The sequence below is a fragment of the Ichthyophthirius multifiliis genome, assembly GCF_000220395.1.
Source record: "Ichthyophthirius multifiliis unplaced genomic scaffold scaff_1120509250839, whole genome shotgun sequence".
NCBI lineage: Eukaryota > Ciliophora > Oligohymenophorea > Hymenostomatida > Ichthyophthirius > Ichthyophthirius multifiliis.
This window is the reverse complement of record NW_004086450.1, coordinates 45821-59173: the sequence shown is the minus strand read 5'-3', so window position 1 is coordinate 59173 and position 13353 is coordinate 45821. Positions and strand designations below refer to the sequence as shown.

At 19.0% G+C, this 13353-nt stretch overlaps 3 protein-coding genes across 3 annotated transcripts, besides 14 other annotated features; all 3 read right to left on the bottom strand. All coding sequences in view use genetic code 6, as the record gives it.

The window, feature by feature from the left end:
- Nucleotides 1–455: 455 nt before the first annotated feature.
- Nucleotides 456–485: a microsatellite.
- Nucleotides 486–605: 120 nt separating this feature from the next.
- IMG5_098240 (hypothetical protein) lies at nucleotides 606–2254 on the bottom strand (the record flags this gene model as incomplete). The annotated part of the gene is made up of 2 exons (XM_004035436.1): nucleotides 606–1154; nucleotides 1217–2254. The coding sequence occupies 2 exons, from the start codon at nucleotides 2252–2254 to the stop codon at nucleotides 606–608; spliced, it is 1587 nt and encodes a 528-aa protein (XP_004035484.1).
- Nucleotides 2253–2296: a microsatellite.
- Nucleotides 2297–2866: 570 nt separating this feature from the next.
- Nucleotides 2867–2903: a microsatellite.
- Nucleotides 2904–2939: 36 nt separating this feature from the next.
- Nucleotides 2940–2975: a microsatellite.
- A 286-nt stretch (nucleotides 2976–3261) lies between these two features.
- Nucleotides 3262–3327: a microsatellite.
- A 46-nt stretch (nucleotides 3328–3373) lies between these two features.
- IMG5_098230 (hypothetical protein) lies at nucleotides 3374–4559 on the bottom strand (the record flags this gene model as incomplete). The annotated part of the gene is made up of 5 exons (XM_004035435.1): nucleotides 3374–3954; nucleotides 4016–4106; nucleotides 4164–4345; nucleotides 4393–4425; nucleotides 4508–4559. 5 exons carry the CDS (start codon nucleotides 4557–4559, stop codon nucleotides 3374–3376), a joined length of 939 nt encoding a protein of 312 aa, XP_004035483.1.
- Nucleotides 4347–4385: a microsatellite.
- A 151-nt stretch (nucleotides 4560–4710) lies between the features above and the next one.
- Nucleotides 4711–4750: a microsatellite.
- Nucleotides 4712–4738: a microsatellite.
- A 682-nt stretch (nucleotides 4751–5432) lies between the features above and the next one.
- Nucleotides 5433–5500: a microsatellite.
- Nucleotides 5448–5505: a microsatellite.
- Nucleotides 5506–5892: 387 nt separating this feature from the next.
- Nucleotides 5893–5979: a microsatellite.
- Nucleotides 5980–7205: 1226 nt separating this feature from the next.
- IMG5_098220 (hypothetical protein) lies at nucleotides 7206–8868 on the bottom strand (the record flags this gene model as incomplete). The annotated part of the gene is made up of 5 exons (XM_004035434.1): nucleotides 8647–8868; nucleotides 8392–8603; nucleotides 8105–8349; nucleotides 7734–8049; nucleotides 7206–7697 (listed from the first exon to the last, which is right to left on the bottom strand). The coding sequence occupies exons 1-5, from the start codon at nucleotides 8828–8830 to the stop codon at nucleotides 7206–7208; spliced, it is 1449 nt and encodes a 482-aa protein (XP_004035482.1). The 5' UTR covers nucleotides 8831–8868.
- A 1252-nt stretch (nucleotides 8869–10120) lies between these two features.
- Nucleotides 10121–10189: a microsatellite.
- Nucleotides 10190–10526: 337 nt separating this feature from the next.
- Nucleotides 10527–10579: a microsatellite.
- A 131-nt stretch (nucleotides 10580–10710) lies between these two features.
- Nucleotides 10711–10772: a microsatellite.
- Between the last annotated feature and the right edge of the window lie 2581 nt (nucleotides 10773–13353).

Genomic DNA, 13353 nt, shown 5'->3' with positions numbered 1-13353 from the left:
TTTTATTTTTATTTATAAATTAATATTTCTCAAAGTATTTATTTTATTTAAATCTAATATATTTAACCTAATAATTTTTTTTTTTTTTTCCATTTTATTATTTCTTATTATAGATATAATTACATTTTATTTTATTTTTTATTTAAAAAATATTTTTCATTAATAAAATTCTACAAATTTCATTTCATATTTTATATGTGTTTAGTATTTATTTTTATAAATATTAATAAAAACTCAATCATAATATTTTGATTCTTTTTAAGTTTAGATGAAATTTATTTAATTTTGAAGAGAATTTTATTTTTGCTTTATTATAAAATACATAAGTTATGATATAATATTTATTAATTATATATTTTAATTAATTTTAGAATATTATCTTTAATTTACTATTTTTTTAATATATATATATTATAAATTTATTTTAAGAATTCTTTTTATAAAATTATAAAACATTAAAAAAAAAATACTTAAAAATAAAAATAAATAATACATATTATATAAAAATTTATATTATAATTTATTTGTAAATTACTTTAAAATAATAGATGTGAAATCAAAAGTGAGCAAATGAATGTATAAATAAATTAAAAAAAATATTTTTATCATCTTAAGTCTATAGAAGCAGGAAATATACACGTCGACCCTAATATATTGCTTCTATTTTTATAACTAGGGAAAATATTCCAAAACCTTAAAGTTTCATCACCTGCTCCAGTGACAATATTTTATCCGCAAGGGCTCATCGCCAAATAAAGCACCCTTTAAGTATGCCCAGTAAGCGTCTATATTTTTTTCATAGAAGGATATTTCCAAACAATAATTTAATTCAAGCTATATCCATGAGTAGATACTATCTCATTATTATTTTTTGAAAACATCAAATTACACACCTAAGATCCTGTATCTAAACAATCAATTTATTTAAGTGTTTGAGTATTCCAAAATCTTATGCATCTATCAGCTGTACCTCCTCCACTAGCCAAAATATTATGTTAATGTGGAGAAAAGCCTAATGCTTTTACAGCTGCAGTATGTTAAGGTAAACGTGCTAGTTCTCCTTTATTTTTTAAACTCCATAAAAATAACATATTATCATTTCCTCCTGAAGCTAATATATTTTCATCAAAAGACCATTTCAATCCACATATTTCCTTTTTATAATTTTATAAATAAAATATAAGATTATATATATAATTTTATGAATTTTTTTTACTTATTTATGTCCATAATATTTTTAAACAGATTTATCATAATCTCTAATATCTCTAACCAATATATTTCTATCTCTAGATCCTGATGCTAAAAGTGATCCATTCCAAGCAATGCTTCCGATTCTTGCTTAATGACCTTTTATAGACTTTATCATTTTTCTTTTAACAACATCATATATTCTTATAACTCCCAATGAATCTCCAATTGCAATATGATTACTTCTTTAACTCCAAGCGACAGAACTTACAATATTAAACTATTCGTATTCACATAAAGAGGATATATTCGAATTACAACCGGACCAAACAAAGACCTAATTTTTGAGTCCAACAGCTAAATAATTCAAAGGAGACCAATCAAGGAGGTTTAAGTAAAAATCATCTTAAAGACTGGGAGAATCTAAAATTTTATAAGGTTATTTAAGTATTCTTCTTTTTTATGTTTCGAAATTTCTACAAGAATCAGAAATAGAATTCAGAGGGTCATTTAAAGGTACCTTTTTGGAACTAAAATTTAATAGTTTTTAGCAATTTTAATGTTGCAAATATTCTTATGTTAAATAATAATTGGACATATTATGGTCTTTTAATATTTTGTTCTAATTTTGGTTTATTATTTGCTCAGGAGATTATCCTAATATTGTTGATTACAATAAATTAGAATATAATTGTGAATTTTGTTCATCTCTTGGATTCGTATTCGGTTATTATTACAATTAATTTTGATTTTCTTCCTTTTGCTTTGATAGTTACTGTTATATATATAGATCATATAAATTTGATTGTATTTTATTTGGTATAAAGCGGTCATTTTATTACTTTTTTTGCTTTTAACTGGTATTTGTGGATAAATTAGTATTAGAAAATAAAGATGTGTGTGGTAATTGCTATTAAATTGAGTTATATGATTGAATTTATGGTTATAAATAGAATGCAGATTGTGCTTACTAATTATAATATTGTTCAACTATTTCCATGTTTTATTAATTTTCTTAAAATTTCGGATGAAGTAAGCAATTTGAATCTTAATATGATTCCATTTTATATTTTTAATTATTATTTAATGTTTTTATTTTTTATTTATTTTATTCTTTTTAATATATATATATTTTGTTAATTTTTTTTACAATTTGTATTTATTGATTTTTTATTTTATAATAAATTTTATTTTTTCATCTGTTGATTTTTATTAATAACAGCTATATATTATTTTATTTATATATTTATAAATATTGATTTTAACATTTAATAAAATAAAAGTATATAAAAAAAAAATTATTCCTAAAAACACTATTTTTAATTTTGATAAATAATATTTTATTTTGAGTTTCTTAAACTATTGATTTATTTTAATTTTATGCTGAAAAAGAATAATTTCTTTAAGCTTTAAACTATAAAATAAAAATGAAAGATTGAAAATATAAAAATATTTTATCATTTTAATAAATTTCATAAAATTGGAAATTTGGCTACACGAAAATGTTATTAATTTTTATTATAATTATCAATAAAAAGACATAAAATTTAATTATTTATAATTAATAAGTTTAATTTAAATTAAAAGATTAACATAATATTTTTTAATTTAATATATAAGAAATTTTTATATATTAAAGAAAATTTAAATTATTTTCAATATTTTCATGTATAGAAATAAAATTTATAAATAAAATATTATTAATAAAATATGTAAAATTAGTTTTTACGACAAAAATATTTATTTATTTTATTTTATTAAAATTATTTATTATATTATAAATTTAAATATTTTATTCTTCTAAAATTAAATTATTATTGGTAATAATTTTTTTATTATTAATAAATAAGATTGATGAGAAGAAATATTAAAATAAAATAATAAAATGTCTATTTTAATAGATAAATATATGATAAAATGTAAAAAATTTAATTTAATTTATAAAATAATATAAAAATGTATATTTTCAATTAAATGTTTAAAAAATAAAAATATTTTATAATAACATTATTATTATTAAATTTTTTAATGATATTATTCTTAAATAAAAATTTAAATATCACTTTATTATTAACAAAAAAAAAAATTTTTTAAAAAAAACATAAAAGTTTATAAAAAAAAATCAAATTTATTAAATATATTGATATTTGCATAAATATAATTAGATATTCGATTTTTTTTTTCATTTTTTTTCAATAAATTTCTAAATTTCTCCTGAGTTTTTAAGTTTTTCATATTATTAATAATAATCTTATAATATTTTAAATTTGAATTATAAAGGTTTGGAAGAATCGTAAGTATATTTTGTTTCTTATTCTTGATTTTCTATAGGGAATAACTTTATTTTTTCTTATTCACTTGGTAAAATACCTCTTTCAACGTGTCTCAATCTGAATTATCTGAAAGTTCTATCTGTCAACTCTTATGTTAATTATCTTAGCCCTTCTAATGTAATGAAAATTCTATCATTTTAAAGTAATTACTACACACTTACTTGCTATTATATTATGGTTATTATCATATGTTTTTACAATTTTTTTTTTTTTACATCTGGTGGAGCTGAATCTATTTTTTTAATAGTTCTATGAGCCAACTCGAAGTTTCTATCAGGTTTATAACCATGAATAATAAGAATTCTTGAATACGGATCAATTTTATTTAATTATTTTGCTATAGATCTAGTTTTGGGTTCATTTACAGCTTCAGATTCTATAATTCTTAATTTTCCTTCAGCTAATTTTGCACTTAGCATTACTTTTAAAGCTAATTTTTATTTAATTTTTTTTTTTAAATATAATAAAAATAAAAATAGTTTTTTCTAAACCTTAAAGCCTAACTTTTTTATTCAATGATTATCTCAAAATTCTAGGTCTAGGTCCAAAAGCCTTACCACCTTTTTTTAAATGAGGTGATCTCTTTTTATTTTATTTAAAAAAATAAAATCAATAAATTTCAATTTTTAATTAAAGAACCTTATTTCCCTAACGAGCTTTACCAGTTCCTTTTTAAGCTTAAGGCTTTATACCCGAACCTCTTGTAGTAGCTTTATTTCTACATATATGAGTTTATATTTTATCTCTTTTTTATCTCCAAATAAAATATGAATGCACAAAATCTCTTCTTAATGGAACATTGAAAATTGATTAATCTAATTCTTTTTTTTTATTTTTATTTTTTTATTTATTATTATTTTTAGTTTACCAACTGTTTTGCCAATATATCCTTATCCTGGTTCTGATATAAATTTATATATTGGTACTTTTAAGGCAATTGATTAATCAAAAGCTTTTATTAATTTTTTGTTAATTTTTTATACATTTTTTTATTTTTACGTGTCTAAGACCACCATTATTTTAATAATAAATCATCTGGCTTTCTAATTAATTTTGGTATCTGATTAACAGATTCTTATATATTTAATTATACTTCTGATGGTCTAACTGAATAATTTGTAATTTTAAATGTTTTTAATAATCTAGAATATAAACATGATATTTATTTGCTTTTTAAAATAAACATTTTTTTTATTTTTTATTTTTTATTTTTTTTATTTTTTTATATCAAATACATATAAATATGTATCTTAAATATTTTAGTTCTAATATATTTTTTTTAAATACAACATTATATAAATATATTTTTTATCAATTATTTAAACTTAAAGTCTAATTAAAATAATATGATTAAATTTTATTACATAAAATATTAAATTATGTGTTTTTTTTGTTATTAATTTATATACAACTTTATTAGCAAAATAAATATTTTATGTAATGTAATGTTTGTTTTAAAATTTGATAAGAAAGTTAATAATATTAAAGTAATTTTAATTAATTATTAATAATTCCGATTTTCTTGGTTAAAAATATTTAATTTTAAAGAGTAAAAAGTTAACATTCATTTATTTTATCAAAATTATAAACAAATTATATTTATTAAAAATAGGTTATAAAATATATAGTATAATATATAAAAGCCTAAAATTTTTTATTTTTGTATTTTAAAGCAAAATTATAAAATTATGAAATGAAAATACTTTAAAATAAAAATATATAAATTCAAATTTTGATTATATATAAAAATAGTAAATTTTATTATCAACTTTTGCAACTTATCATAATAAATCATTACTTTCGACTAGGGCAAGTGCTATTTTTAGTATGCCTTAACGCTCCACATTAAGCGCATGGATTATTTTGTCTCTTTTACTTTTAATTTTAGTTTTACTATTATTCATTCTCTTAATTTTTTTAATTTTATTATTAATATTGTTATTTTTATTATTATTAATTAAATTATTATTATTAATATTATAAAGGCTTTTGTTATTATTTTTATTACTATTGCTAATTTTATTAATTTTAGAATTATTTATTTTTTTAAGAACACTCGCTTGTTAAATGGCCTAAAAAAAAAATACAATTTACTAACATTTAAAAAAAAAAAATTACCTTTTTAATTACAATTCAAACATGTATAATACATTCTCTTTAATTTAGTTTGATTTTCATTCTCAATATCATGATCTTCTGTTTATTTATCATTAAAATTATATCTACTTTAATTATTTTAAGATTTTTCATTAAAATTTTAGAAGCTATTTTAAATTTATCTATTTTATCCATTATTTTTAGAAAGACAATTAGTAGCTATATGTCCTTTTTGCTTGCATAAAAAACAAACAACATCTTTATTTGTATAATTATTATTAAAATTATTATTATTATTATTATTATTATTATTATTATTATTATTATTATTATTTTTATTTTTTACTTAGTTATTATTTTTTTTAGGGCAAGTTGTTGCTAAATGTCCTTTTTGTTTACAAATATAGCATTCAATGTCTGTTAAATTATTAGTTCTTTATTAATATTGATTATTAGGTTGTTAATATTATTATTACTAATTTTATTATTATGATGCTAAGCTCTTTTTGTTTTTGTATGTAAATCCTGCGTTTATTAAATTCGGATCGCAACCAGGATATAAACAAATAATACTTTTTCCATATAAATTATCATATTATTCATTAATCTCAAATTCTAGAGATACTAAATTATTATTGCATTTTTGACATTTTTCCTAAGTAGGGGTTGCGTTTTTAATATCACTTGTAAAGAAAATTGAAGACTCGCATTAAGGGAAAGAGCTACAAGAAACAAAAGGTTTTTAATCTATTTTTTTTTGTTTTATTATAGCAATTCCATCAACACAATATGTACATTTGAATAAAGGTTAATTTTTTGATGCCGAAGACATTTTACATTATAGATTAGGGCATTTATAGCAAGCCATATTTAATAATTCGGTATTATTATTTTCATTATTTGGAGGATTGTTATAACAATAAGGACATAAAGTATAAGAAGAATTTTTTTCTGGATTTTAAATTTAGACAATTTAGAAACTACAAACAGGACAGCAAAAATCTTAAAAAATAACAAGTCCATTTTTCGGTAAATTATATGAAGAATTACATGTAGAACAAGCCATTTATCTTGTTTAATTTTCAACTTGTAATTCCATATTATTGTTACAAGTTCCACAGGTTGTCCCTATTTATTATTAAAGAGGAGAAGTTTGTTATTCATTTAGCTACTAAGAAATTAATTGTAAAAATTTTTACTTATTGTCAATTACAGTTTGAAAAATTATTTAAATTTCACTCATAATTTCTTAAATAATTATTTCTTTGGAAAGTACTCCTTCAGCTACAGCAGTCATTTTCTTTTCCATTTTAGCCCTTAAATCAGGCTTACTTAAAGTAAGTCCTAACTATTCATATGCGTTACATAAAGCTCTTCCCAATAAAGTTGGAGTAAACATAAAATTCTATTTGGTTGCATAATTTCTATCTTAAATAGTCTTTATATGATCATGCATTGTTGCGTCAGTTCCAATTCCATTTTTATTCATTTTATCAATTAATTCTGACTCAGAAAGGAGTTTTGGTGCCGTTGTTTTGCCTTCCAAAAGTTCTATTTTTTAAGGAATTAAAACATCATTTTCTTTCAAGAAATTAGGTACAATTGAATTTTCCCATTTTTCGTAAACCCATACATCTAAGTAATTACGAGATTTTATCGCTAATCCTGAAATAGTAAACTTCTCTTAATTAAATAGTATATCTATTTCAGTTTTAGCTCCTATGGCATCTTCACTGCATGTAGCAAGATAATGACGAGTTATAAATTCATATACTTTCCATTCTTCAGGCTTTAATTCGTTTCTTTAAGCAAGTTTAATTGGGTGAATCGGAGGATGGGCTTCATCTGTTTAATTTCCTTATTTTGGTCTTTAAAAGTTTTCTTCGATTTTAGATGCAATAAATCCCCAATCTTATGACTCTTTTTATAATTATACTAACTATTTTAATATATCGTTTGACATTCCAGGAGGATATTTATTTGTTTCAGTCCTTGGATAACTTATATAGCCATTCTAATATAAATGTTCGGCTATTTACATTATTTTTTCAGAACCCATTCTTAATAATGCGCAACCTATTTTATTTTTTATTTTATTAAAATATAAGTTACCTTATTTTGTTAAATTAACTGTAGTTAATGGATAAGGTTTTTATTTTTTGTTTCTTTTTCTATTTTTTTAACTACTATCCCTTTTGGGTTGAATTAATTTCTTTCATCATGAGTACATTATATATAAAATAAAGATGCTACTTCTTAATCATATAATCTTACTCTTTCCCATTTTAGGTCACAAATATATTATTATTAGCCTTCATTCCATGTAAAACTCCCTTATATATACCAAAATTTTTCTTCTTTAAATAATTAAATTTGATTGTATCTTTCAACAACAAACCCTAAAGTTGGAAATTAACAAGGTCCATAGCTTTTTTTCAAATTAATAATAAGTTTTTTTTTTTTTAAAAACAAAATAAAAAAACCTTATTATTTCTTTGCTTTACTTTAAGGATTAAAATTTGTTTTATAAATTTATTGTTTAAAAGCGTGTAAATGCAGCCCCGATTCTTAAATCAATTTCTATTCGTGCTTAAACAGCATCATTTAATTCTTTTTTTGGTTCTCTTAAATTATTTATTGCACGATTAATATTTTAATAATCTAAAGAAGAAAATTAAGCTCTTTTTATTTATAAATTTCTATTAATAGATTAACAAATATCAATAACCTAAATTAATATTTTATTTTATTTTTAGTTAGAAAAAATTACTTCATATGCTATTGCTTCTCCTTCTCTATCACAATCTAACCATAAAATAAGTGTATCTGCATCCCGTGAGATTATTTTAAGATTTTCTTCTATTTTTTTCTTATCTTCTGCTATAAATCTTAAAATTTCTGTATTTGGATCTAGTAATATTTGAGGATTTACTTAAGTCCAATTTTTAAATTTGTCATCAAATTTTGTTTAAATGATATGTCCTTTAATTTTTTTTATAAATATAAAAGACATAAATTTAATTACCCGTAACTGATGTAAATAACATATTAACCGGTTGCTAATATAATTAATAATTAAATTTATATATTGGATTAAATTTCGATTCACTTTAAATATTTGAATGTCTACCTTTACTAAGTATTTTCGTTACTTCTTTTGCTACTGATGGTTTTTCAGCTACATTTATTATATTTTTAAATCTTTACATTTTTTATCCCTTATTTTTTACTAATCTGAATTTAGAATATTTTATATAAGTTTCTAGTAAAAAAAAATATAATCAAAATATCAAAATTACTTTATTTCAATATATAAATTTAAAAAAAAATCATTAGAAAAAATAATTTTCGTATTAAAAAGATGAATAAATAATATTTTAACAAAAATTTATTTATTAAATTACTTTAGAATTTTTATTATGATTTATATTCTATTCTTATATTTTTTATAACAAATAATAATTGTAAATTATTTGATTTTTTTTTTTAAAGTTTTATATATTTTTAATTATTGCAATTTATATATAATCAACAAAAATATAGATACAATTAAAAGTTTATTTATATTTTTACATTTTATTTTAAAATAATTTTCAAAACTAATTTTTATTATATAATAAAAATAATAATAAATAAAGAATTTCCATTAAAATAAAAAATATATAAATTAATAATAATTAAAATGAATATTTGTTATTCAATAAAAAGCAATAATATATGGATAGAAGATACTGAATTATTTTAGCCAGCATAAATATTTATTAAAGATGAATTAATATATGATATTATAGAATTAGAAAAAGAAAATTAAATATAAAATTTACTAAATGATTATCCACTTCTAAAAGATTTTGGCGATTTATATATTTTTCCAGGTTTAATTGATACAAACGTACATTTACATATAAATACACAATGGGAAGAAATAGAATAAACGACATATTTATTTGCAAAAGGAGGGATAACAACAATAGGTATATAGTCACTAATGTAATAAGAAGAAGATATAAATAATGAAATATTATAAATACAAAAAAAGAAAGAAAAAATAAAAAATAAGTCTTTTATAGATTATTATTTTATAGCAAATTTAAATATTGATAACTTAGAGTAATTTAATCAAATATAAGAAAAAGAAGAAGGTATTTTAGGATTCAAATTATACTTAACATGTCCTGTACAAAATAATATAAATTATGTTTGTAATAAAAACTAGTTATATTAAATATTTGAAAAAATTTTAATTTATTTATCTAAAATTGATAAATTTTAAAATATTTTTCTTAGCTTTCATTGTATTTTGAGTGGAGGAAAAGAATTAACCATTACTTCTCCATTACGAAAATAAAATATAGAAATGAGAAATAATCAAAATTTAGAATTAAAAAGAATGGAAGGAGATGCATAATAAGGAGAAACTTAAAGATAAAATAAAATTAATGATAGATTTGAAAAAGAATAATTTATTTAAGATATGACTGTATATAAATTGATATAAAATATATTATTATAATATATATATATATATTAATATATATATATATATATATATTTATATATATAATATAAAAAAAAAAACATATTTTAAATTAAAAGATAAATAACATGATTAAAGAAACAATTCATTTATAAGAATTTGAAGATACTTTTTCAGAACAACCAAATTACTATTAAAAATAAGATAAGGAATAATATAACATGGTAAAGAGTGAAGGATAAAAAGACAGTATAAAAAATAAAAAGAAAAGTTCATTATAATATTAATAAAGAAGATAGATACTTAAAAATACCTACGGATATTTAAGTAAAAAATGTTCCTAAGAATCATAAGACTATTTTATTTCAAGAGCTGAAAAATAGACATATAATTTAGAAGAAAACGAAAATGGTAAAAATAAAAATTTAAAAAAATAATAAAAAATAAAAAAGAAATTAATAATAATTAAGAAAAAATAATATAATCATAAAAATCAAGTTCTGATTTATCATCAGATTAAAGTTTTAAAAATATTCATAAATAAATGAATTCTTCCAAATGTGTTTTATCATTTTAAGAAAAAGAAGATACCTAAAGAGTTTTAAGTCTAAGTAAAATAGATGAAATTAATTTTAATAAAATCGATGAAATTAGCCTTAATAAAATAGAAGAAAAGAGTGGAGGATCAAATGAAGATAATTATATACAAATTAAAATTCCTAGATTTAAATTCTCATGCTCATAAGTAGATAAAATATAATAATAGATAAATAAAATGACAAGTAGTGATATTAAAAGATCTTCTTTTGATACACATAATATAAAATTGAATATAAATTCTGTAAAATTAATGTAAAGGAGATAATCTTAACTTGGATTATAATATAATTCAACTTTAACTATAAAAAACCCAAGTAAATATCAAAATCTAATTAATATTAAATCATAACAGATTGTTAATGAAGATTAACTAATTCATCAGTAAGAAAATTTATAAGTTGAAAAGTTTAATAAAAAGAATAAATTTAATTAAGATTATTTAACTTTTTTAGCTTTCAGACCACCTTTTTGGGAATACTTTGGTATTACATATGTTTCCGAAATAATTTAAAGATGTTTAAAATGCACATAAATAAATTTAGATAATAAAAAAATTAGAATTTTGTTTTAGGTTTATAAAATTAAATAATATATAAATATATATTTATAACAAAAAAAAGAATATAGCAAATTCAAATAGTATTTATCGCATAGAAAACTATAAAAATGATTTAAAAAGGATTAATAAAAATATACATCTATATTCCGATACATCAAGTATATATTTATATTTTGATTCAAATAAAATAAAAAATGGAAATACAAAATTTAAATGTGAGCCTCCTATTGCTTCTAACGAAAATAAAAATCTACTTTTAAACGGATTTAATTTAAAAATGATAGATACTGTAAGTAGTTATCATTTTCCAGTACCTGAAAAATATAAATCTTTATAAGAAGGAGATTTTAGAAGGGCTTTTAGCGGAATATGTACAGCAGGTTATACATTATAAGCTATATGGAGTTCTTTATTCAAACAATTTCAAAAAATATAAAAAGATAAAATAGAAAATGATTGTTAAGAAAAAAAAAAAGAATAAATTAATAAAATATTTAAAAGAATAATTAGATGTTTATGTAATAAACCTGCTAAAATTGTTAATATTGATAATTAAAAAGGATATATTTAAAAAGGTAAGCATGCTGATTTAGTTATTTGGGATCCATTTAAATCTGAAACAATTTAAATTGATTAAAATTATAAATATAAAAAAATGCATGTTTTTGATAGTTAAAAACTTTATGGAAATGTTGTTATGACAATTTTAAGAGGAAAAATTATATATTAAATTAATTAACATGAATTTTTGAAAAATGGACAGTTACTTGTTTCATAAAATTAATGAAAATTAATTTTTATCTTATTATTTTAAGTTGCTAAAAATTATCAAATTATATTTAAATAATTTTAATTATTAATTTTTTTGTTTTTTTATTTTATATATCTATATTATTAAATTAATTTTGATACTTAATTAAAAATAAATTACATTTGATATTGTTGTTTTTATATTTAATGTTATATATTTTTATTTTTATACGAAAATCAAAAATAAAAATTATAATTCCTTTTGTTATATATATTCTTTTTTAACAAAAAATTAATTATATCTAATATAAAAGCAATAAAGATAAAACATTAATAAATATTTATAATTTTATTATTAAAATTAAATAATATATGTATATATCGTATCTATTATTAAAAATTATTTAATTAATTCTTTAATTACAAATACAATATAAACTAAAAAAATCAATTAAAAAATGGAAAATGATAATTATTTAGGTAAAAGCTTGTTTTTGTCATCTCTTTTTTTCGGATTTTCATATTATATAGATTAAACTTCAATAAAACCATTATCATTAAAAAAAAAAAAAATTGAATAATAAAGGGTATATTCCATAAACGAAATTTATTCCATAATAAATGATAAAAATCCATAAAAACGTTAAAGAATATTAAATGAAGCTATATTAATAGAAGGATTAGCAAAAAATAGACTAACATAATAAAAGAATAATTGCATTTAACATATAACATTTAAAATAGGCTATAGCTAAAATTAATCTATGTACAAAATCGAGAGCGAGAAATGGAAAAAGAAGAATTATTACATTAATAATTTAAAAAATACTAAAGAAAAAAAGTTAGATACTTTTACATCCTTTTTATTAACAGAAAAAGATAGTGAATGCTAAATAAACTATAAATTTAATTTTTAGGAGAGTTTATTTAATACGAACAAGTAATCTGTATTTTTAAACGAAAAAAATTAATATACTTTATTTGACAAAAATTGTTATAATTTTACTCAATAAAAATACGAAGATTTAGGACTTAACTTTGCTAAAAACTTTTGGAATTAATTAATTGGTTGTTTTTTCTTTTTGCCAACTTCACTTTAGTAGCTTTTTTAATTTGTCGTAAAAGTTGACAATGTGCAAATCGGAATTAAAAATGGGAGCTTTTTGCTTGCTTATGGAAAAGTTGTATATGATTTTTAACAAAAAAAATTATTTATGAACAATCCTTTCAGAATTATGATTAATAAATAAAGTTTTATTAAGTAAATTTCTAATTTATGTTGTTATTACAAAGGAATAAAATTTATATTTGGATGTTTTGGGGCCTTTTTTTTATCTTATTTCTTA